This window comes from Phallusia mammillata, chromosome 5 (genome assembly GCF_965637545.1).
Source record: "Phallusia mammillata chromosome 5, kaPhaMamm4.hap1.1, whole genome shotgun sequence".
Lineage (NCBI taxonomy): Eukaryota > Metazoa > Chordata > Ascidiacea > Phlebobranchia > Ascidiidae > Phallusia > Phallusia mammillata.
The window spans coordinates 4,884,290-4,908,737 of NC_137256.1; the positions used below are offsets into that span (position 1 = coordinate 4,884,290).

The 24,448-nt window shown below is 36.5% G+C and overlaps 2 protein-coding genes, 1 long non-coding RNA gene and 1 other non-coding gene across 5 annotated transcripts; 2 read left to right on the forward strand and 2 right to left on the reverse strand.

The window, feature by feature from the left end:
- Positions 1 to 224: 224 nt before the first annotated feature.
- Positions 225 to 22,075, reverse strand: LOC145230676 (tetratricopeptide repeat protein 21B-like). Its single transcript, XM_080096176.1, has 31 exons — positions 21,919 to 22,075; positions 21,743 to 21,853; positions 21,008 to 21,174; positions 20,046 to 20,173; positions 19,519 to 19,671; positions 18,808 to 18,922; positions 18,677 to 18,745; positions 18,269 to 18,385; positions 17,603 to 17,803; positions 16,338 to 16,538; positions 16,075 to 16,204; positions 15,411 to 15,568; positions 14,757 to 14,898; positions 14,223 to 14,308; positions 14,038 to 14,097; positions 13,696 to 13,803; positions 13,480 to 13,550; positions 13,285 to 13,357; positions 12,684 to 12,794; positions 12,504 to 12,623; positions 11,678 to 11,821; positions 11,119 to 11,295; positions 9,369 to 9,482; positions 8,847 to 8,939; positions 7,292 to 7,437; positions 5,776 to 5,931; positions 5,168 to 5,354; positions 3,334 to 3,429; positions 2,107 to 2,235; positions 1,230 to 1,350; positions 225 to 737 (listed from the first exon to the last, which is right to left on the reverse strand). Exons 1-31 carry the CDS (start codon positions 22,073 to 22,075, stop codon positions 592 to 594), a joined length of 3,987 nt encoding a protein of 1,328 aa, XP_079952302.1. The 3' UTR covers positions 225 to 591.
- LOC145230680 (uncharacterized) lies at positions 7,426 to 9,372 on the forward strand. Its single transcript, XR_013860723.1, has 3 exons — positions 7,426 to 7,483; positions 8,193 to 8,316; positions 9,314 to 9,372. It is a non-coding gene; the product is annotated as an uncharacterized LOC145230680 (long non-coding RNA).
- Positions 21,414 to 21,487, forward strand: Trnas-gga (transfer RNA serine (anticodon GGA)). Its single transcript has one exon. It is a non-coding gene; the product is annotated as a tRNA-Ser (tRNA).
- A 46-nt stretch (positions 22,076 to 22,121) lies between the features above and the next one.
- LOC145230679 (calcipressin-3-like) lies at positions 22,122 to 24,161 on the reverse strand. Of its 2 annotated transcripts, none has more exons than XM_080096179.1 (2): positions 23,967 to 24,161; positions 22,122 to 23,341 (listed from the first exon to the last, which is right to left on the reverse strand). In XM_080096179.1, the coding sequence occupies exon 2, from the start codon at positions 23,329 to 23,331 to the stop codon at positions 22,693 to 22,695; it is 639 nt and encodes a 212-aa protein (XP_079952305.1). In that variant the 5' UTR covers positions 23,332 to 23,341; positions 23,967 to 24,161; the 3' UTR covers positions 22,122 to 22,692. The 2 variants fall into 2 exon arrangements, with proteins under 2 accessions (XP_079952305.1, XP_079952304.1); XM_080096178.1 differs by having other exon boundaries at positions 22,122 to 23,372; positions 23,967 to 24,153.
- Between the last annotated feature and the right edge of the window lie 287 nt (positions 24,162 to 24,448).

The window sequence follows — 24,448 nt, forward strand, 5'->3', positions numbered from 1 at the left end:
TCTGCGCGCGGCTCTGTGAGCGCGACGTCTAGACGCCTTGATGCGACAACGTCGCTAACGCGCCGGCATTCTCTTCGTGCTCATGCACCCCCCCGTTCAAAGCAAGGCGGCATATTTTTTCTTTTGTGTTCGGTTATGTTTGAATTTCGTTGGCATGTCCAGTTGTCAGATCCACATAAAGATAATTATTTTCCTTGCTATGCAAATAAAGTACCACAAAAATCTCTACTAATGCCAAAATTTTATGTTTGAAGAAAAACGTTTAGTAGATGTTGGTTTCAAACGGGAACTACTACGCATACAGTGAATTTCTAAAACTAAACGTACATACATATATTTCTTTTAAGAGCACCGTAACATTTCCATAAAACTCTAAACAGCAGCTAACAAACAAAAGAGAAAAATATATGAAAATAGACCAAATAACAACAACAGTGCGTAAAAAGCGTTTTCTAAACAATAGAAAAATAAATCAATTAATGTACAAAAATAATAACAAAAGCATCGGTTCTGGGGACATTTAACAGTGTTTAACACACATTTTTGCTTCAACATGTCCAGAGCGCACGCAACATTTAAAAAAATACTGAGTCAAACACGGATACTGGCACGGGCTTTGTCAAGAATATCCTTCCGCATACGAGGGTAGTTGGGATTTTGGGCGAGCACCTTGTGGGAAATGTTAATTGCGTCGATGTGGCGTTTGGCTTTCAAGTAGTTAAACGCCAACTTGTAACCTGTAAATAAAAAGATGTCCATTCCCGTTTAAACTTGAATTTTATTGCCAAATATAAAAACGTCTAAAATTAAAGACAATGGCCTAACATTATTGTAACAAAGCTAAAAATGGAGCCAAACAGTTTTTTGAACAAATTTTCATGCAGGCATATTTAGTGGTGGGATTCAAATTTTTTGTCGTCATATTTTTCAGCCGGTTTTGTTACAAAAAGTCCATTGACAGTTAACTAGTAATGATAACCGGTTCGCTGATTTCATAAAGTTTCGTAAGACGGTTCTACAGAACCGGTGCGAACCTGCCGAATCCCACTTAGCATATTATAACTTAGTTGGTGCAGGAACACCATTGTATCATGACAAATCTTGTCATGGATTTTCTTGACATGACCTTATCAGATCAAATCGTGCGTTTCATTTTAGCATTAGTACAGTTCAGTATCTTAAGGTTGGGTGTAGGAAGTGCCAATCACTTTTACACAAACCGGTCTCACCTATGACAGGGTTTGTTTCATTGCTATGTTCCCACGCCTTTTCATAGTTGTTTGCAGCATCCTTGTACGACTGTTCCTTCTCGTAGATGAAACCAAGGTACTCGTAAGCTTTGCAGCAAGACTGCATGAAAAAATAAAAACAGGCGTCAAAATCAATATGCCTACATGAATACTTGGACATGTTTCAGCCCTTATATGGCTCTCTTTCCACACATCTTTCGTTTGTACGCCATTTAAATAAAAGGAGCTTGTCCTTTCGAGGAAAGAAAAAATGCTTAAATGTCTTTTATTTTGCATCTTTTTCTGTATTGCAATTATTAGGCAATTCAAAACAGGTATAATACACCACCAGTTAAAATGACGGCAATTTTATGCCAACATACTTCAGTGTAATGATTTCTGATAATTGTGCTTTGAAATTATCAGAAAGCTAACTTTAACCACACTGGATGATTTTGTCCAATCGCACAAACTTTGCAAAATATTCCGTAAAATGCCACAGTTGACAATCTTTAGGGGCATTTTGTCACCTTATTTAGTGTAAAAGGTCTATAGCAGGGGAAAAGAGTGTATATTGGACAAACGCATGTTAGTTGCAACGAATTTATGCCATTTGTTTTACACAGACCATCATATTGCAATCATAGCTTCGATGTTGCTGTGTTGCAAAACAAGGACCTTAAAAGGAGCGATAAGGCATCTGCGGTTTTTACTTGGAAAAGAGTCAAGCTCAAGAAACTTGCCCAAAAGATTAACAAACATGCGGTCATGAGTACAATTCCATTATCCAACTTTCATTCCAGGGTTCCGCCAGCCAATGTTATAACCGCAGACGGCTGGATTGACTGACTCAAATGGGACTGGAAAACTTTATTACCTTGTTTTGTTCGAGACACTTTTTCAGCAGGTCGGTTGCCATGTCGTACTTGCCAGCTGTTATGTAGACATCGGCTAGGAGTAGCCAAGCTTGCTCAAAGTCTTCTGCCTCTTCGGTGGTCCATTGCATCTGAAACGCCACCCCAAACAGGTTTATGTTAATAATAGCGTTTAAAAGGCCATTTTTTGCGAAAAAACATAGCTTATTCAATAACATGCAACAATTTTGCGCATTTTTAGCTTTTAAAGTAATAAAAGTTTATAGGCAAGAAAATCACTTTTCATTATATTTTATATACTTTACAGTAAATGGGTAAATACAAATTGCAATGATATCCCTTTTAGTCAGCATTCTACAGGACCTGCGCGAAAGTTTTTTGAAAGTATATAACTTTTTTAATTTTTTGAGAAAAATAGCAACACGTTTATATTAAATTTTGTCAAGTACTTTTCCCACAAAACTCTTTTCCACCCAGCAATTGTGTGTGTTCGATGATGATTTAGCAAAAATCAGACGAAACCGCTTGAATGACGGGGCGTTAGAAATGTATTGCTTATATGTAGTGTATAGGCCACATAAGTCGCGTGTAATCCCCGGTTGTGTAACCTTGGATAATTTCCAAAGCAGCGAGCATACATCGTGACTGCCGACTGACCGAAATAACTTTTTGGACTTCAATTTTTTCCTCGGCAAAACGTTCACAGAAGTAGAAAATGACAGTCTAACTCTAAATCCACGCTTCAATATAGGTTCTAAAGGTTTTCATTGCAATTTTTCGAATGCAAATCGGTTTTATATTGTGCAAGGGAGAAACAACGGCGTGATTAGTTATTTTCCGAAATTTTTCTGAAAAAAGACATGAGCATATGCCGAAACGTTTGAACAATAAAGCATGTCGCTTTTTACGTCTATTTGGGGCATTATATTCGTCATTGGACTTTCCCAAAAAAAATTTTTTGTACACAATATAGCACCCAATTCTACCTGAAGGTATATGCAAAAAACCTACATGGTAACAGATTTTGGTGCGATGTGTCATAAAACTGCAAAAGCAAGGAGTATATTCCATTGGTTTTAATGTTTTATAAAAAAAAAGTTCAAAAAAGGCCAATAAGTGATAGTCAGTTCAAGCCTATCTGATGATGGTTTATTCCATTAGTGAAACTTCTGTTTTCATATAATGTGATTTACAAGTACAGCAATCAACAAATTCAACTTTTCACTTGCCTTGGATATTCTTTTCAGCTGGTTTCGAGCTCTTGGAGTTTGCTTGAGAATCTGATAAGCGAAGGCCATTCCGAGTAACGCAGGAACGTAATCTTTCTGCAAAATAAAAACCAAAGACCTCTTACACACATGTCATGTGGTGTTTAGTTGTGGTGTGTAATTGAGGGCAAGTTACTGGAACCGACAACTATTTCAAATCTTGTGTTTTTTTTCGGTTTAATGCATAAGGTTAATTGTAGATTTTGCCCTGATAAGGAAGAGAAAAGAATCCAGGAACACTATAAGTTTTTGATTATTAACAAGAATTCCCGGCCCAAACAAGAAATTCCCGGTAATTAACAAGAATTCCCGGTAAGTTTAAAAAGAACTGGGGTTCATTAGGGCTTGACATTACACATGTGGCTATATGTGTGACACAATTTCCCCAACTTTCAGGCCTATTTCGGGATCAGTATTAAATAAACATTAACAACATGAGTCCTCGCAGACTTAGAGAACTCTGTAGGGCAAGCGTGTCAAACTCGCGGGGGTTCGAGGACATTTGGCCACATTGCAGTTTGGAAATTATGCCATGTGATTTTTAATCTATTTTTATACACTCAAACTTAACGCTTATTTTTAGTTAGAGGAACGGTTTTACTATCGTTTCCATTCATAACATATAAGTTTTTATTTATAAATTGAATTTCTGTAAATGTCTGTTTAAAATTAAATCATAACTTTCGCTTTGAAAGGCTGGAAAAAATATTATATTTAGATCAAAATCTTACAAACTACTACATTTGTTGTTGAGTGTTTGACAGCCGCATTAGACAGCTCTGTGGGCCGCGAGTTTGACACCCCTGCTATAGGGTATTGTGCTATAAGTTGACCTTCTTAAACGTACTTTGGCAATCCCAGGACATTACACGTAAACCTAATGCTTACTCATTGTTTTGGCAGCAGTAGCATGAATGTCACCGTGCCATGTCGTCTGGGGCATATGCAAACCGTAATACAACATACGAGACACGTTTAGGCTAGACATGACAGAGGGTTGCATTTTACCCAATGACTTTTAACGAGTTTGGTTAAGGCTTCTGAGAAACAGCTTCAGCTTAGAAGAAGTTATCATACATTTTGCTGTTGTGGGGTGTTTAACGTGTAACGCACAGACGAAATGCAAATACATGCGGCGTATTCTTATCAAGCGTATGCACATCTACAAGGTTCGTTATCAATCATCTGGGCGCCTGCTTACCTAATTCGATTATAACGAGCAGGGCGATTGTATGTAGAACGACATGCAAACACAGACATTATAGATATGGGAAAGGTCGTGTAACATAACAACACATACAAAGCTAGGTGCATACCACCAGAAAAAGACTGACATGTTGAAATAATGTACTCTTTCTGATAAACTTTTGGGTGCTTTTATACCAGAATTAACAAATGAAATACGTCTAATTGTGTAATAAAGCTCAACAAACAAGTTTTTTCGAGGAGTTTTTTTTTCAATTAAGATTCATACAATGCAAAAAGTTAGTAGATTTAAAATATATGCCTTTTGTTCGGCAGTTGTGGAAAAATAGGTTATATACGTTAAACATGTGTAAAAATAATGAAATTAGGCAAGACACTAATTTGTACCGACATTAGCACAACATTTTAAACGTTACGCTATTCGGCAATAACAAAGGAAGCGAATTTCCTAACGTTGTTTGTGATGTATGCTGTTTACTCACTCGGCAGGGAGTCGTAGACAAAACAACAGCTGCATCGGCGCAAGTGTATTTCCAAACGCAGGAATGCAGGTCAAGAGCGCAGTCGACTAGTCAACAAAACAACTTACCTTTTTCTGCGACACTTCGACGAAGCTGGCAAGGGCGCGTTCGGCGTTCGGCTTGTGCTTTGTAGAAACCAGCACCATGCTCTCTAGCACTTGGACTTTGAAAGGGTCGGCTGACTTGAATTCCTTTACAAGGCGCTCCGCCGTGGAGAGCGCATTGTCGTTGGCCGAGCTGTGTTTATCCGACGCGCTGAAAATGAGAATTCACGGGTCAGAATCAATGAAACAACCTGTTGTGTACGGGCAGTGGGCGAGCGTGTGCGGACAATAAGGAAGCAGACCGGTTTGCGGATGGCCGCCCCTTGTCGAAGATTAATGATTGGATGGTGTGCCGCGCACCTGGACTCAGAACTCGCCAGTTCAATGGCCAACCCTCTTAATCTGACGTTTGTTGTTTTACGGCTATTTACGGCTGTATGATGAAAATTCTTTGCAGGCATACTGTGTGTTTCACCCAGCACCTGGCCTGGTCTGTATTAAGCGCCCAAGCGTATTGTAATGTCATAAAAGTGACGTAATCATACTAAAAAAGAGTTGTACCAAAAGTATTCCTATTGGTATGTACTATACAGGTTGACTTGGTGCACATCTTTTATAACTTAACATTTCACCTTTCGTTAAGACTCTCAAAAACTTCGCCTCCGAGTGTCTGTTGGTCCGGATTAAGGCAAATGCGAATCATATTTTCCAGTGCCTTCTCAGACCACTCGCTGTCACATCTGGCACGATTAAAAAGCTGCAATGCATCAGGTGCTTTGCCACAGTACCTGAAAGATACAAAAATTTGGTAAACGTGGACAATACTTTTGTTAATGAAAACTGACTTCTGAAAACTATAGTGAAAGCCCCGAATCGGCAAAAAAGGTTCGAGCTGCAAGCAACAGTGCTATGTAAAAATCATCCTGAACCACGTGCGTTCAATGCAACCGATTATTTTTTTATGTTTTAATACATTGCATAACCAAAATGCAAACTGATTCAAGTATACTGAAGCTTTAGTAAAATATTCAAGCTATAGTATTCCTTAGTTTTGCCGAATAACCGAAAAGTTAGCAAAATCACGTAAAATCGTACGGTATACGCCTTTGGCAAAATCACGTAAGTTCTGCTACAAGGCCAACAGTGATGTCTACTACATAATAGTTGTGATACATTATGATCTTAGTTATGTGGGTTTCAAGTCGCATTGGTAGTCGTTGCCAGTCCGCATATAATGTACTATTTTTTGTATGAAGGGCACAAAACGATAGTGTTTTGAAAACTATATGCTATATAGGTAATACGATTTTAGTTTTTGCGTAGTTTGAAGGATTTTGTGTCCGTAATTATGCGAAGAAGACCAGTTTTGCGCTTGAAAGTTGAGATACATTTTTCAGCCGAATGCAATCTTCGTAAACATTGCGGCAAAATAAGTAGAATAAATTCTGCAAATTTCAAAGTTTCAGTACATCACTACTAAAACCAGTCAATTAACTTTACCGTCCTAAAATGGGGCATCAATTAAAACAGCAGCTTTAAACAGGTTGCACCTAAAAGTTCTGGGCAAAACACGAACACAAAACCACCGCTTGTGGGATTTCCTGGCCTGGGACACTCGTTGATTGCAAGTGCTCAACAATTAAAAGCTAAGCGTAACATCGCAAAACAGTTTACCGCTGTATTGCGCATATCCGTAATTGGGCAAAGGAAGTACGTGGGAATATCGAATTGCTGCAATTAGTGCGTAAACGTATTGCGGCGCATCTAATGCTAAACGAAACCGGGAGCGAAATATTGAGTGGGCTATTATACCGCTATTTGATCTATTGTTCAGCTATAGTGGACATATGGTATTGGTTAAGTGTCTGTGGCAGTTATGGCTTGAACACAATATTATTGGGTGTTTACAATTGAGTTGCATAGTTGTGTTAGGAAAATGCTCAAATACAGGGCTCATTTGAAAGGAAACAAATAATTAGCACTCTTATAGCGTTTTGGGGCATATTCAACCAATATCCCAGAGAATGCAAATCTTGTCATATGGCATTTCCATACATTAAACCCATAAAAGATACTTAGCCACTGGCAGGTAACGACTTCAATACGCCCAATACAAAAACATTAAGGTTGCGTGTTAAAGTGATTTACCAGTTATATAAACCTTTGCAGTATTGGAAGCCAGCGTCCATCGCAGCTCTACCCTCTCCTGCCTTCTGTTCAGCGAGGTCAAGGAATTGCTGCACATCCTTCAGTTGGCCTCCGCGCCGCAGCAGTCCTATCAGACGGGCCAACGCCTACAAAAACAACCAATCACGTCACAGCACAGGAAGCGCCAAAATAGTAAGTGTCAACATTATATTTTCTGGACTGGGGCAGGGCACCTTGTAATGTCAAACGCAAAACAAACGGAACTTGGAACGCCGCGCTGTTGGCCTGGCTTTGGAAATCCACAACTATTCTGGATGCTTACGAATAGTCTCAGTAAGGTCAGGTTTTGAGATGTTTGTGATTCGAATTTTCGACATGCATTTTAAATTTGCTGTATTTCTTTGGTGCTAATTTGACACTTTTAAAAACTTTTTTGGGTAGAAACAGGAACAAGATTGAGGTAAAACCGGTGGGTCAAAGAGTTTTGCAAAAATTACGAACTATACAAATGGTTAATGTTTATTCTTTGCATTGTGCCAAAAAACTAACTTGTTTGCTAACTTTAGTTTTCTTAAATTAGGTTCATTGTATTCAGTTTTTTGATACTTTCTTGACTATAATCCACTTTGTTCAGTTTCATAACAAACAGAATATTTCAAGAAAAACAAGAATATGCTAAACGATATGGAGTGCTAAAAAGTATTTGTTTTTTAATTAGGAGGCACCAAACAGATCGGGTTATATATAATCATACAAAAATATGGAATTTATTACATAGTGGCCTTGTTCGTGCAAGCTAATAAGTTATGTCACAATGCACTCATATGACGATGCAAGACCGCTGTCTATGTCGTCACAATTCGTGGTTTGCAATCACGGAATGTTAATGTTTGTTTTACAGTAACCTTCACATTGGTGAATTCCATGGTTAAAAACCCAAACGACCCTTTCCGAAATGAAGACAATTATGCGGGAACGTTTTAAAGATAACATGACTGTCTGTGTTGGACAAAGAGCATAAGATTGTGAGTAGCGTGCATTCGCTGAAAAGGTCGGCTTGTGTGAAAGCAGGCGAGCGAGTTAATCACACCAAATTATATCACGATCTAAGAGGATTCCATTCACAAAATGCCAAATGCCTTTACACACTTGGCACATGTTGCCTTTGTACTAAGTTTTTGTAATGATGGAGTGCCAACTTTTCTGTGTGCAGTAGTAGTTTGTTGTGCCAATGGCAATAAAACAGCAGACAGAACAGAACCGTGCGTTTTACGACTTACATCATAACACAATGAAAAACAGCTATGTTTTCGCTGAAATTCTATCAAAAAGAGACATGAAAATTTGACACGCGTTGCGGGCGAAACCCGTGTTTTAGGCATTCCAATGATATTGCAAAATATGCTCTTTTCATTTATCTCTTTAACCGTCTTACATAAGCATTACTTATAGAAACGTTTTCGTAATGTTGACTACTTTTAACTTAAATTCCGACCCGGAATAATAGTTTTGGTAGGTTTAAACTGTAGAGCCCAGAATGCTTGATTTGAATTACCTCATAATGGTCAGGGCGAACTTCCAGAAGTTTCTGATAATGATAAATAGCGTCTTCGTATTCCTTTTTGCTGAACATCACATCCGCCATCATCTACAAAAATAAATGTTTTCTTCAAATTAGCAGACGCAAATATATTATTGCATACGAATTTGTCCAACACGGTGTAGCTGTAGCGCGTTTACCCTCTTTCCATCAATTGTGCCTCCTAATTTATCATTATAATTGTTACGTCTCAACACAGCTATTTCTGGCAAGTTGAATGCTATGGCGCGTTTTGCTACTATTTTTGTTTCATCCGGCGAAATAAACTCAACTCAACACCAATTTCCATTTAGTATAGCAATAATATGTTTTCTTTATCACCAACATATAAACTTAATCGTAAATTTCAAAGATACACAAAATTGAAATGTGCGAGATAGGATAACAAAATTTTTTTAAGTTAATTTATGTTTCAATTTTAGAAACTCCCGTTGTCTTCCTTCAAGTTGTGCTAGTTAACGTTTAGAGGCCACCCACCATGCTTGCTTGGTCGTTACCGTCAGCAGACAGACGAAGTGCTTGCATACAATACTGCTGACAGGCATCAAGATCGCCAGTTTGCAGGTAAAGACGGGCAAGCTCCAACAGCACCTATGACGCAACAAAGACTTATCTTATGACGTCATAGACCAGTGACGTGAAATTTTTTTGTGAATTGAGAGTTTTGGGCTCATAACAAAATACATCTCGGTTTTGTAGTGCGAATGACGTAGCACATACAAATGAAGTCGTGTGTAAGAGACGTGACGTAATAATCCAACAAAATTTCAGAACAGGGATGATTTTACAAATGTTTCGCTGTTTTTGATATTTGGGTTTGCAAATACATTATATTGCAGTTGCAGATGTACAGTAATTCTATGATAATGTTTGTGTCTTATAGCCTACAAAGTGTGCCATGGAACAACATTGAATTTCGTTAGTATTCCGCTTGTAACAAGACATGAACTAGGGGTACATCAACGCATTGGGTACGCGTAAGGGTGTCAAATTGAAGGGTGTTTTGCTTTGTCCTAAATGAAAAAGTATGGTTTAAAAATTTATCGAACAAATTACATAAAACACCTTTTCAAAATAGGTGTTTAAGTGTGTAATTCTACTTTTTTATTACTTTGACATACTCAATATGGAAAAAATCCCTTCAGAATTGTGTGAGACATACTATTGTTCGACTAAGTTATGTCAGCCATTATAAAAACGGGCTACAAATTTTTTTTTATAAAAGCTTAAGCGGTTTAAAAAGACTAAAAAATTCAAAAGCTCTGTAGTTCAGTTGCCAACATTTTAACGACTCATTCAATACAAATTTCCGCATCGCGCAGTTGCGTAATGGTGATGACGAGGCATGGCAGATGTGCCAACCGAAAACTATTTTCAATGCTCTGTTGAAACTAACACAGTTTTTGCATCTATATTGCAATGCCAGATAAATTGCGATACACACTGTAATACTGCGTATGTCACGACTTGATACAATTCGGTACCAAGCTATGACGTCATCGCTGTTTACAAATGCCCAGTACTAATTGTTGAGTCCCGAATCTAATCTTTGGGTTCATTAAAAAGCGTTCGCTTGTACTACTGTATAGTCACGGCGGGATCGGTTGCGTAAAACGTCCATTCATAAAATTTGCATGTCCCAATATTCGTCTACAGTCGGAAAGACGGGGTTTCGGCTATGCTGACATAGTAGAGAATTAATTAATATTTTTTAATTAGTCTAACTGTACGACACATTAAAACGGAAAAGGAAAGAGTAGACATTATACATGCCATGCAATTCACATTAGTGAAATTACATTTTAAACGCCCTTTTAGACACATGTCGATTATAAAGCTGCTAGAAGTGCAATACTTGTTTACACATTGTGCCTGGCAGCAATAGCTTATTTATTCTTTTTCAGTCAGCAGTTTTTTCACTGGGTTCGAACCCAGGACACTCCCGGGGACGAATCCCGATCAGGTGTTTTTAAGTCTATATATGGGCCAGGGGTGCCGGACCATTCGGGCATGTTCCACAAAAACTGCATTTAAAATACTTGCGTGCGCCACCTACCAGAATTTAGCGAACCTGTCTGGTGTTTTAGTTGCTCTACCGTTTAAATACACATATAAAATGCAGGTTTACATAACATTTTGCCATCACTGTCTTCAAACAGTCACACACCTCACTATAGGTTCAAATACACATAAAATATGCTGACACAATATAAAGAAGCATACTTACATTGGTGTCGTCTTCGAAGTAGATTAGCGCTTCCTTGTGGTACTTAATCGCTTGTTGTGTGTCGTTGTCATGGGTACGAGCGTGTCGGGCCAGTTTGCAACAAATGTCGGATGCCAGTCGTTTCTGCTCCACAGCGACATCTGGCTGCTCGACTTGCACGCGTTTCAGGACTTTTGCCTAAAAGCAGATGGCCAAGGTTAATTATTTGTGGAGATATATTTATTTATGTCGGATTATTTTAGTTTTTATACGGTTGGTCCACAATGATGAATGCACACGTCCAAATGTAATTAATTTTGACTTTATTTGGAAGAGTTTAATTGGGTGTTTAAATTATGACCAAAAATGCTTTAAATTGTAATCATAGTGCAGAAAATTCAGTCTAAAATTTTAGGCTGATCATTTCATATATTTTGCCATACTTATTCTAAAAATCTCTATTCAAATATTTTATCAAGTAAATTATAATTTTGATTAAATACGAAACTGTTACAATACATAAGATGTCGACCAACGTTCTAGCATATAAAACAGATCAAATTTTTTGTTGCAGATTTACTTGAGTTTCCCTTGCTTTAGTAAGTGCCAGAAGTTCATCTTCATGTTGACCAGTTTCCTTGTTGAGAGTGGAAAGTAGTAACAACCTCTTCGTCTCGTTCAACATCATTTCAAGTTCGCTTCCCACATCTTCAGTCTCTGCAGCCTAAATGTATAAATGGCAAGAGTTTTTCAGCGTATTTAGTTTTAAGGCAAATTACTCCCAATCTGCATAAAAATAGAACTCTGTTTGGCCTCACTTTTATCTAGTTTATAGTAAAGACAAATTTCATGATTTTTTTTTATTATTTTTTTTCTTCACTCCCCGAAACAGTGTAAAATTGAAATCGCAGCCCCAAACTTGAACAAAGAGTGCATCATTTTGGTTACATGTGCTATTGTTGTTTGTTTCAGGTTTTGGGTTTAATGTAAAATGATAATTTTCCCCATTCTTTTGATCACACAGTAAATGTAATTTGTTGTATAAGGTGTTTATATCAGTTTAATTTGCAAGTTAATACATCCACAACCTGCTATGAAAATGACAAAACTTTACTATTGTCATTTCACATGTAGTTTTTCTATTTTCATTATTCTATAAAGGCCTTTGCAAAGTCAAACATTTTAGGCCCGCAAACATGGAAAAGGTAAAAAAAGGAAACAGTATGTTTTAATCTTTCCATCAGGGATACACAACATTTAACCTTTTTCCACCAACAGTTGTCGTTGTTTGTTTATAAATTACAGTTCCAAAGGATTAGCATTTTTCTTATATTGGAATTAAGAAAGTCAAATCTGGATTTGCTTAAAATTTTGTGCAATATAAATCATTAGGGTACACTACATACTTGTTGAAGAACTCTTTTGGCTTTTGGGTAACTTTTGATTTTCAAAAGAAAGTCGGCCAATTCCAGTCGCAAATGGTTTCCCTGACCACTTTTCAATGATGTTTCATAATATGCAATAGCCTGTTAATGTAAAAAAATGTTTTTTGTTTGTGTTTCAGATTTTTTGGGTCGCCTTCCTACCTTCTTGTAGTCGTGAGTCTTGATCAAAGCTTGACCAATTTTACTGGCCAGTGCCCCATCTTTGGGATTTTTTCTGAACGCCTGCTCATACACTTCAATTGCTTTTTCAGGCTAAATAAAAAAAAAAGACAAAACATTTTTAACATTAAAATTCATTTTGAAAGCTATATTGAGTTACCTAAAAGGCAAAGCAATGAAAGTTGCACGCCTGGGTTTTTCACAATGCCAAACAATTTATGACTATATTTTTTTGATCAGGGAAACCCAAGTGGCTAAAATGAGATTAAAACCTACAATCTTGTGAACACAAGGCATTTGTGCTAACCACTTGGCCACCTTGGTAAAAAATTAAAGAACATACGCTAACACTGCTTTTAGTTTTTACCAATCCTACACAATATTTTAAGCTACCCCTACTTTATTGAATATAAAACCTATGTTTTCGGTGACTTGTAAGTGAAAAAACAAAAATGAAAGTCAATGCACAATCTTCATTTCTCATTTCGTCACAAATTAAGTCTTTCAGGCAATTTTTAATTAACCAAAAGTTGTAATCGAATGTTGGATAAATAATTTAAAGTTGTAATGGGTTATAATATACCTCCTGTATTTTCATGTAAGCATCACCAAGCAGGAGACATGTGTGCGAACTTGGTGACTTTTCCATCAAATCCCTGCCATAAACATGTACATGTGATAAAAATTACATACATAAAACATGCGTTTGAGTATTTTTCTATAATAAAGTCCAAACACTTTTAAAGTTTATGTTCACAAAAAATGAAACAGCACTGACCTGTAGCAACTTGTGTACAATTTCTTATCCCTCCTGTGGTGCAAGTATATGTTGGCCATCTTTTCCTTGGACTGAAAAATATCTTTGATACATTTTTGTTTCGATGGATTACAATATTTTAATATACCAAGCAAAATATTACATTTACATTCAATATCCTGTCATGCTGCATCACTGGATTCGAAAAACAGTGTTACCAAAAAGTTAGAAACCCACTTGGACATAATAGGGCTGATCTGGTCCTATAGCTCTCAGCATAACCAGGGCCTGTTCAATATCACCTCGGCTCACAGAGAGATCAGCATTGGCAATGCGAACTCGAATCTGCAACGAATGGAGCATGACAGTTCAGAGATGTATGAGTTGGAAAATGCAGTGAGAAATAAAAAAGGAAACTTAGTAAAAATATTAAAGTTTTGTAAATAGAACTCTGGATGAAAATATGACAACAAGTTTCTAAAAGCTAATTCATAATGAAATGTCATGTCACATTTAAATAAAGTTTGCAAAAAAACAGAATAATGCACACATTTATCACTGCTTTTAAATATTACCTACCTCTTCAGCTGTGCCTTGAAATGCATTTATTGCATCTTGCATCACTTTTGCAGCTTCATGCTTGAGTAACAGAATGATTTTATTTTTTTATTTAAAGAAATTTTATTTAAAGATTGCATGATCTTATGTTAAGATTTAAATATATTGTCACACAAGAACACAAATTGTTGAAATTTACAACTTACATGTTCCTCATTAGAGGTGTGTGCCTCCACAAGTTCAAGAAAAATTGACAATCTGTCACTACTGTTCACCACAGGAACTTTTTTGTCTGAAAACATAAACAACATATTGTTGGTTTCAATTTTTTTTCATGCAAATACAAAAAATGCTAGAAAAAAGACACTGTCTTGCTTAATTGCTACAAAGCAAGGATTTACAGCAGGATCTGATTTTTACAAGGGGTAAAACAACTTTAAAGATGATTTTGAAAAAATGTTAGTTTTCTCATACAATCACATAGTTCATTGCATCCTTCCAATAACTTATGTGCCACATGAAAAAAAAATATATAGCCTGAACATTATAACTTACTGTTTAGCGAGTAAATCAAAATGCAAGTGGACATTTCATAAATTTTGCAAGTGAACTCTTAACTTTTTGGATCTTGCTATTAAATGAATTAAAATCGTATTTTATATCAAGGCAAAAAAACACTACTACACAATGAACTTCTTATCTATGTACACAAATTTGTGATTTAACACAATGTGCTGTACTTTGTTTAAGCAGGCTTGAAGCAGGTCGCTTAACACCAGGCAATGACAATGCCATCTTCAGTGTTTGAATGCATTCCTTGATATCGCCAGTTTGTTTCAGCGTTCTTGCTTTGATGAGATGATACACAGGGTGATCCCTAATCTAAATCAAAATTCAAATGTTTTATTCCAAAACTGGCAAATATCAATGTGTCCCATTACAAAAAGAACCCATAAGCTCTACCATTGATTTAAAATGCTCATATTTACCATAGCCAATCAATACACCACATGCTTTTGAATGCTTGTAAAGGTAAATTAATGTTTCATTAAGGTAAATATAATAAAACAGCCAGATTTGTGACACAAGCAACATGAATCTATATGTAAACGAAGGGAATTTAATTAATTTTCATTTATGAGTCGCTTATATTATTTATGAGCCGCTTTATTATTATTTGAAATTTCGTTTATGATTCGCTGATATTATTGCATTTGTTTTTCCAAAATGTTTTAAATTGGAATTTTTGATTCTTTTCAAAAAAGTGGCCGTCCACTAAAAAATTTCAAATTCTTTTCAATCTTATTGCATGTTCACTTTGAGAAAAAAAGTAACAAAATAGATAATTGTGACATTTGCACATGAAACTACACTACAAGATAAGTTAATAATACCTCAAAATTGTAGCTCAGTGCATTATCTAAACATTGAGCAGTGGCTGCATGGTTTCCCCGATGTTGGTGGATTTGTGCCAGAAGCAAATGAGCATCAGCATAAGTTGTGTCTTGACTCAAACAATGTTGAAGGGTTGCTGCAGCTCCATCTATATCACCTGCAAACAACAAACACAAAATGCATATTAAAAAAAAAAAAACTTTTTTAGCAGCATAAATGTTTGTAAAATTGGTTACTTTTACAAAATATGTACACATTGAAAATACACCCTATATGCACCAACTAAGATAACGACAGGTGTTAAACTGGTAATCCACTCCTACAAGCTGGTATGTATAGCATACAAGACAGGCAATGACAATTGTATTTGGACTTTCGACAGGCTCACCACTGAGCCTGTGTAGCTCCGTTAGTCCAGAATCCTAGAAAGGTGTCTGTTGTGGGTTTGAATCCCACCGCAGGCTAGTTTTTACAGCATATGCCTTTCCATATGGAAGTGCTCAACAAGGCCAACTTGATTTGGTATAATGCCTGGAGTTGGCCTGGTATAGTTTGACGATATACATCAATTTTACCATATCTGGTTATATTAAGAGGCAGTTCGATTAACTTCCTTCTAACACCCAAAACAAATGCATTTAGATGTAGGTCATTGCTTTATACCTGATAAGTATTTGACTTTGGCATTGTAATAGAGAGCGTCAAGCATTCCAGGTACAACCTTTACTATAGTTTCCAAAATCTGCCTACTTGATACCAATGATGGTGGAATTGACTGACCACTGAAGACAGGCTGTAAAGGTAATAGCAAAATATTTACTGCACCCAAATAGATACAGTTTGTGTGTTTACTTGTAATGACTAAGTAATATTCATGTTAATCTTTGCATTGTCTGGTTAAAGGTTTCACACTTTTAATCACTCACCTGAGAAGGGGCCAGCTTTAGAAGTATGTTGACCATGTCCATTAGAAAGGAAGGGTCCATAGCCATAAAGTATTCAGTACCAAGAACAATCTTGCCCAGTTTTTCCACATGTTTACGCAGAGCTTTTTGCAGCTTCTCACATACTACCTCCTGAGGTTTGCCTTTTATACTGTCAGCCAATGCCTCAAGGTAGACAAGTTGCTAAAGATAAAAAATACTTTTTTACATAAAGAATAGAGTTTGAAATGATTACCCGAGTGCCCATTTTCAACCTATTATTCACATTAAAGTGTTACATAAAGTCCTGGTAACCAATTGTATAATTTATTGTTTAGCAAGATAGTCCCCCAATTTCGATGTCTCAATGCGCCAACCTTACCCTCTAATGCAGTGGTTCTTAACCTTTTTGTAGTCACGGACCCCTTTTATGAATTTTGTAAGTCTGCAGACTTCCCCTTTAAAATCAATGACGTTTCTGTATTGTAGTGGCCAACGCATCGAATTGATAATATGTCTGATATATATAACTTCACAAATCACTTGTCCTATAAAGTCTATTTTCCATGTGTGTCATGATGTCACAATAGGGAAGACAATCACAAAAAGTAATTGTTCTTGGCATAATTAAGGTGTAATAAACAGCGTGCACTCATATGCAGGATTGTAAAAATGGTTGAGAAACTTAAAAATATTCTTCTGAGGGTTAACGATACTTAATCTATTTCCCTCCGTGGACCCCCTGAAACCATCTCACAGACCCCTTGGGGGTCCGCCCGCGAACCCCAGGCTAAGAACCACTGCTCTAATGTGAGTCCCAGTCATGTAACGCTTGTAGTAACAGAGTAGCTGAGGCGCGTTTACCATCTATTCACCAATTATGCCCTCTACTTTGTCACACATTACAGCATCTAAAGGTTGCACAGCTATTTTTGGTGAATATTTTAGCACAATCATGCTGCTACGATTTGTTTCACCCAGCGAAATAACTACTCAAGATACCAGTTTGTTTACCAATATTAGAATTTTTACCATATTGATTTGTATGTTCCCAGATGAGCATGTTTGTAAAGTAAGCCAGTTGCCAGTTAACTTTAGTGTTTGCCAGTTTTTTAGCAATGCAATTCAGGCCAGTTGGTAGTAATAGGTATTTCATCTATTTACATCTGATTTTATAACAAGTGCCCATCTGGGTTAGGGTAACTATACCTCAGTAACTGCTAATTAGGAATATTTAAAAATGTGGCTGGTAACGCAATTTAACTTACAGCCTCATGATGGTCAGTTGAAGTGATGTTTAAAAGAAATTCGAGATGGTCTGAAACATCTTTCAGCATGTCGGAATCTGCATTTTGGTCCCGCTCCATAATTCGCAAGCGGCATTGAACAATGCCCTGCAAGGCTTGCACATTGGTTTCATCCAGAGCAATGGTATCATTGTAGCACTTGATGGCTTGTTCATATTTCCCCTAAAGAAATAGAGCAAGGAATATTGACAATCATATGCAAATGGGAAGTTTTTGGTTTTCTTGTCATTTTTATTAAAACAATTTCTGAAGAAGGCTCTTAATTAAAAAGTAATTTTAAACTTGCATTTTTTCTAAGCATAACACTAACAACTTGTAAGGAGATGATGGAAGTTTAAAGTTCCCCCACAATTATCAAATTCAAATGCTTTAACAGTGCTGTTTTGAAACTAACTGTTTCTTGTAATGTTACGTGACATCTTAACCACCTAACAATAGTTTAAGTGTGTTGCTCAAAATTTTTTTTTTTTTTTTTCTGAATATGGTTGCAAGCACCAAAACACCGAAAATATTTAGGTTATTTCTTATAGACTGGAACTAAATGAAACCATAGAAACTGCAATAGTCTGTTTATTCCACTCCGGTATAGAACAAAAGAAAAAAGCATCTATTAGAGAAAGCAGTTACCTTGAGAAAAACTTGAAATGCCAGCTCATTGAGATAGTCAGGATTTCGTGGACACAATGTAACTCCTCTTTCAATCAATGTGTAAGTTTGGTTTAAAATCGCCAGGTTTCTTCCACACTAACAATTCAAAATCGTGTGAGATTTGTAAATAATTATCCTATTTCACAACTTCAGCGTTTTGAACCACAAACCTAATTTTACAAAATACAAAATATCAAAACAATGGAAAAAATCACCTAATGCAATTTTGAATAGTTAAAAAAATCTTAGACCACACTGAAAAGATACCAAACAAACTCATGTAAACCTAAGTAAATGCGGACCAGTTTGGACCAAAAAATTTGTCTAAATTAGGCAAAGATCCGGATTAACAGAGGTTTAGTGTATTCAACATATCCTTGTACTTACAATTCTTGAAAACAGTTGTCCAGAAGACACATATAGATTCTGGTTTTGAGGCTCAAATCGATCAATAACCTACAAAAAGTTTGTTTAATAACAAACTTGCAACATTTAAATGCATGTTTTGTTCATTCTACCTGAATAAGTTCACCAAGTCTGTTTACAGATTCAGCATACTTTCCTTCCTGACCAATAGAAAACAAAATTTGCATGCGGATAGCTTCTGGATGATGATGATTTATAGACAGCACCCTACGAAAACATAAATAAATTTCCACATAATTAATAAAAACAGTAGTATTGCGTGTTTAAACCAAAAAATAGAACAACATTTTACATTGGACTGAGGTTGTGCAACCTGTGGTCTAATGGTTATTAAAAAAGGTTGCGTGACCTGCAGAGGCATTTAGAATTCAAATGTGCAGTCCACTAAACCACTTTGATGTGTGCCAGCTAATGATTCTAATTCTTTTGTTTCTAAACAAATCAGTGCTTTCGGTGCCATTTTTAGGCAAATTAACAATGTGGCTAAGCTGGAACCACTTTTAGCTGTTGATTCAATATAAGGCAGATTGATATGCAATAGTTGTCATTACAGTCTAATCCTATTAATTGTATTTGGCTTACCAGTGCAAAGTTGTCACACACACCTCTAGGTTAGACAAAAAAATATACTTTCCTTTATGTTTAACCAGCAAATATAAACAAAAAATGTGACGCCTCATATGGGACGTCTTGATCAGGTTCTTGACAAAATTTGTTTATACTTGCCATTTGAACGAAAACAAATTTTATGAAGTATATATGCCTAGAAACAACACTACATCAATAATTTGATATTTTTATACTTTTTGATAGAATCCATCATTTGATCCCAGTCTTGTAAAGCCAGATATATTTTTGCTCTTTCAATCAGAGCAGGAATGAAATTTGGGTAAGTAATAATCGCTTGGTTGATGGTTTCCAATGCTTGCCTCAATTTGCGATATTTCACCAAAAATCTGAAAACAAACAAAAGACTGAGACTGAATTCTGTGAATATTTTCACTTTGTTTAGTTTAGTTACACAAATGTTGATGCTTTTTACCGAGTTCATAATTAACAAGTAATACGTTTGATGTAAAGTTTGCAGTATGGGGACATTGTTTCTGACTTTCCATTTTTAGGTTTTATAACAACATTCTTTTTGTTTCTGCAAACTTGGATTGTTTCACCTGTTTGGACATTTGTCAAGTAATTTATTTAAAGGTTAGAACACCAAAATAGTCTTTTACATGGAAATGCTTGGAGAAGTTAATGCTGGCACCCAAAATATATTTTCTTTATTTATAGCAACAGTTGCTGAAAATTGTTGGAAAATGTGTGAAAAAAATACCTTGCTTTTCCTATGTAGCCGAAAGGGTCATTATTATCTGCGAGTCCATGATCAAATAACTTTCCTGCTTTTTTAGATGCAAGTTCACGTTCAAAAACAAAATCAGTCCACGCTTTTAGAATGTAACCCTGTAACAAATAAATGTAAGTTTAAAAAATCAAGTTTTTTAGACAATGTCGTTTTGCAACCACTGAAGGTGAAGTATTTGTTTTTTCTCATATATTTAAATGTACAATAAACCACGGTGAATTCGGACCAACTTGTACTGAAAAAATGTCTGGATTAGGCGAAGATCTAGACCAGGGGTGGGGAACCTTTTTGTTCATAAAGGCCACCAAACGGTTTATCGACACATGTTTAGACCGCATGGACTATTTCCCAGGCCAAGGACAGTGGTGTTCAAACTTTTTGACGTACAGAATGGTCGTTTTGAAATTCCCTTGTGGAGTTGTAGGACTTACGACCGAAGCTAAATACAATTTCTTACTACATTTCAACCTTAACTACAACACTCAGGATTTATTTAACCTAGAAACTCGCTTGTTATATCTATTCAGCGCCTGGTGCAGTCCGTAATATAAACATGTATTCTGACATCGAAGGCCACACTTAGTGACCTAAAAGGCCGCATGTGGCCTTTAGGCCGCAGGTTCCCCACCCCTGATCTAGACAAACCAATGATGATTGGTTCAAGTCTTTGACAAATTATTTGTACCACAAATTTTGTCCAAATTAGCCAAAGATCCACATTAACCGAATCCGGTTTAACTAAGGCTTACTGTACATACTGTTTCAATTTTCTATGATAGATAAGAGTTACTGATATATATGTGATTAATGCCTAAATCCAGCCAGAGAAAAATGAGTTTTATGATGAGATTTAACATACAATTTATTAAATATAAAGGTGTTCATAAAAGGGGTGAACCAAAAGATTTTGTGTGAACACCATTTGGTTTCACCTTTTTATCATCTGGGTATTGTTTGATCATACGGTCAGCGAATTCCTTGGGACTTTTTGAACTTCCAATAAACCAAGAAGCAACAAAACCAAAATACAATTCCATGTCTGTTGCACTTCGCCTTAGCTCTTTGATTTTACTGTCCACATTAGAAATAGCAAGAGCATCTATAAACATAATATTTTTGTGTTTTCATAATTACATCAATGGTTTTTCAAGTTGTGTGATAGCTGCTAGGGTATCGCTGGTCTGCATAGACGCTTCAGGGCTGATCCCAGTTATGAATTTATGTTCATCTTATCTGATACTGGTCAATCTGGCGATCCCCTACTACGAAGCTGACATGTGCAGCATACGAGGCAGGCAACGGTGCTTGTGATTCGACTTTCGGCGGATTCTCCACTGAGCCTGTGTAGCTCAGTTGGTAGAGCGCGAGTCCCGGAAAGACTCCTGTCGTGGGTTCGAATCCCACCGCAGGCTAGATTTTTCTAGCCTACGCCTTGCCATATGGTGGTGAATGCTTGGTGACCGGCTGATTCGGTATAGCGCCTTCAATGGGCATGGCATACTGTGATTAGGGTACCACAAGGGTTTAAGGTAACACAAAACTAGGGATAGACATCAGCACCGATATTTGGCATATTACCGATTATATCGGCATCAGCCTGTTTTGTCATTTGATGGTCAATAAATAGCACATCTGTAACAATTTTTATTGATGCACAAAACACATACCAGGGTTTTGGGACTTGTTCAGGGCACTTGACAGCGCAATATGTGCTCCTAGCGTTACATTTTGCCTGTCCTTGACAACCTCCAGATCTCTGATACATTCTTGTACTTGACCTGCATGAAAAGTTATACTTCACCATAAGGTACTCAGCGAACACAAATACTTAACAACACACTACCTTCAGCCAACTTGGCAATACTTTTGTAAAAAGCAAACACTGGGTCTGGGCCAAATTTTCTGGTACCATCAATTGTTATCATTTGAACATGTCGATAATATCCCTCTAGCATGTAGTAGTTTAAAGTTGCAAGAGTTTCCAAGTCATCAGCGGCCATTTTTTACTCCCTTACTATTGAAACTCCTATTGTAGTTTTCTGTAAACTGAAACACAGCATTCAACGAAAACACTTACGGAAGATTCACTATGAAAAAAGACATAAGAAAGCAAAAACACAAAAAATGGCATAAAACAAATACTTGTCTAGTTACACATGTACTGGCATTTTTGTACAGACAGCGTAAATATGAAGTCAATGCTCAATAAAATTCAAATAAAATACCACAGTACAACCTATCTTTGTTATGTTTGTTGTTTAATAAATGCGAAACTGTGTACAGGTAAAAACTTAAAGTTTGAAAATGACATTTGGAAAAGTCTAGAACATAAATTTCCTTCCAAACAATTGTAAAACAAGACAATTCCTATACTTTAACAGTTTCTAGTTTTATTTGAAGGCTAATTATTTTTGTGCAGAAACTAACTTAACAAAAAGTAAAAAATAAATAAATATATTTGTAAACACACTTGCAATGGTGCAAGTCAAGAAAATCATCGATGTGTAAATAAAAACGTCATTTTGTACAAATTACAAAACGTTTTTCTGTCCGACAACAGAACTAGTTCACCAAACCCGTTGGCATTGCAAAGCCAAAAATCAAAGTCAAGGTGTCATCAGGCTCCAGGTCGTCTTGTTTGCTGAATTTTGTTTTGAGCAATTTTGTTTCCTTGTGCGTCAGTGTGGTCTTCACAAATATGAACTACCACACTTGGAGTGGAAGATGTAGCTCGGTGCAGTTCATGACTTTCCCCAGGGGTCAACTCCACCAAGGCAGATATAAGGTCAAAGTTGAAAACCGGTTCACTTTCTTCTTTCGACTGCCACCCAACCGGAGGAGAAGCCGGTGGCGATATTAAAAAAGTTTTTTCATTAACTGGGGGCACAAGGCTTGTTGATGTATTGTCACTGGACGCCAACTGTCCAAAGTATAAACCGATGCTTTGACCACAAAAGCATATCTGGTCTAGTGAAATTCTAGCTTCAGTTGCTTGTTGAGCTGTTTCATAGTTAATACGAACTCTTCGGAAACTTGGCAAGTATATAAACTGTGCAGGACCTATGCCACAAAACAGATCTTCAAAAGCTCTGCGTTGATTTTCAGAAGTGTATACACTTTCATGAACATTGCAAGCATAAAGAATTGTGGGTATGTCATGACAATTGTCTGATGTAGTTGAACCCGTCATGTCCTCATCTGTACTTTCTGAGACATCCATTCCTTCAATGTTGAGATCACATACATCAGTCTTCATTATTTTGGTGCTAATTCAAAAAAATTCTAAAATTGTTGAACCTGCATGAGCACATAAATTGTGAATAAAAGCATGTAATTATTTTCTGAGGGTTGTGCTACAGTACTTCACTTCATGTTGTTTTGTTGCATCTAAAATATACAGGATCGCTTGGTGCACCCTAATATCGCTTGGTGCACCTTAATATCGCTTGGTACACCTTTATATCGCTTGGCGCGCATTTATATCGCTCAGTGCATGTTTATATCACTTTGTGAACCTTTATATTGCTCGGTGGGCCTTTACCTAGCGATATAAAGGTGCACCAAACAATATAAGGGTACACCAAGTGATATAAATATGCACCAAGCGATATAAAGGTGCTACAAGTGTGCACCAAGCGATATTACGGTGCTACAAGTGATATAAATGTGCACCAAGCGATATTAAGGTGCACCAAGTGGTGATAATAATGCACCAAGCGATGTAGGTGATCCAAGCGATACTGTATATTTTAGATGCACCCTGTTGTTTTACAAACCGAGTGACAGTTCTGAATTCCATACTTAATAGTTTAGAATAAAAGTTACATATCAATAAGCACATACGTCATATACAATGATTACAATCGTTTATTAACAGTTCACACAACTCACCAAATAGCGTATTATACGTACGCTGTCGCTTCCTAGTTCCTACGAAAGCAAAACTTTGAAGACAGGTATTACACGCTCTTTTATTACGTAACTGCTACGAGAAACGAAACCTTTCAGTGTCAGCTGTCAAAAAACACAAATCTGAATGCTGATTGTTGAGAATGAGTTCTTCTGATCAACTGATATTTTTAGTATTTACGCTCTGCGGCATTTATTATTAATCAGTCAAGCGTGAAATGATCGGATGAGGCTAACAAGCGCTCTATGGTTTAGCGTAAAAGGTGTAAAAATAATTATTGTTTAATAACACTAATTTTTTTAATTTGTTTGAATTAATTTTCTGACCATATTGTGTGTTCTTTATATGTGGTTTGGAGTCTTTGCTGAGCAAATGTGACCAAAAAATAGTGATCTTTATGAAAGTAGTTCATGCGTTAAGAAAACAATAACAACGCATTTCTTAATTTGATTTTTAAAGAAAT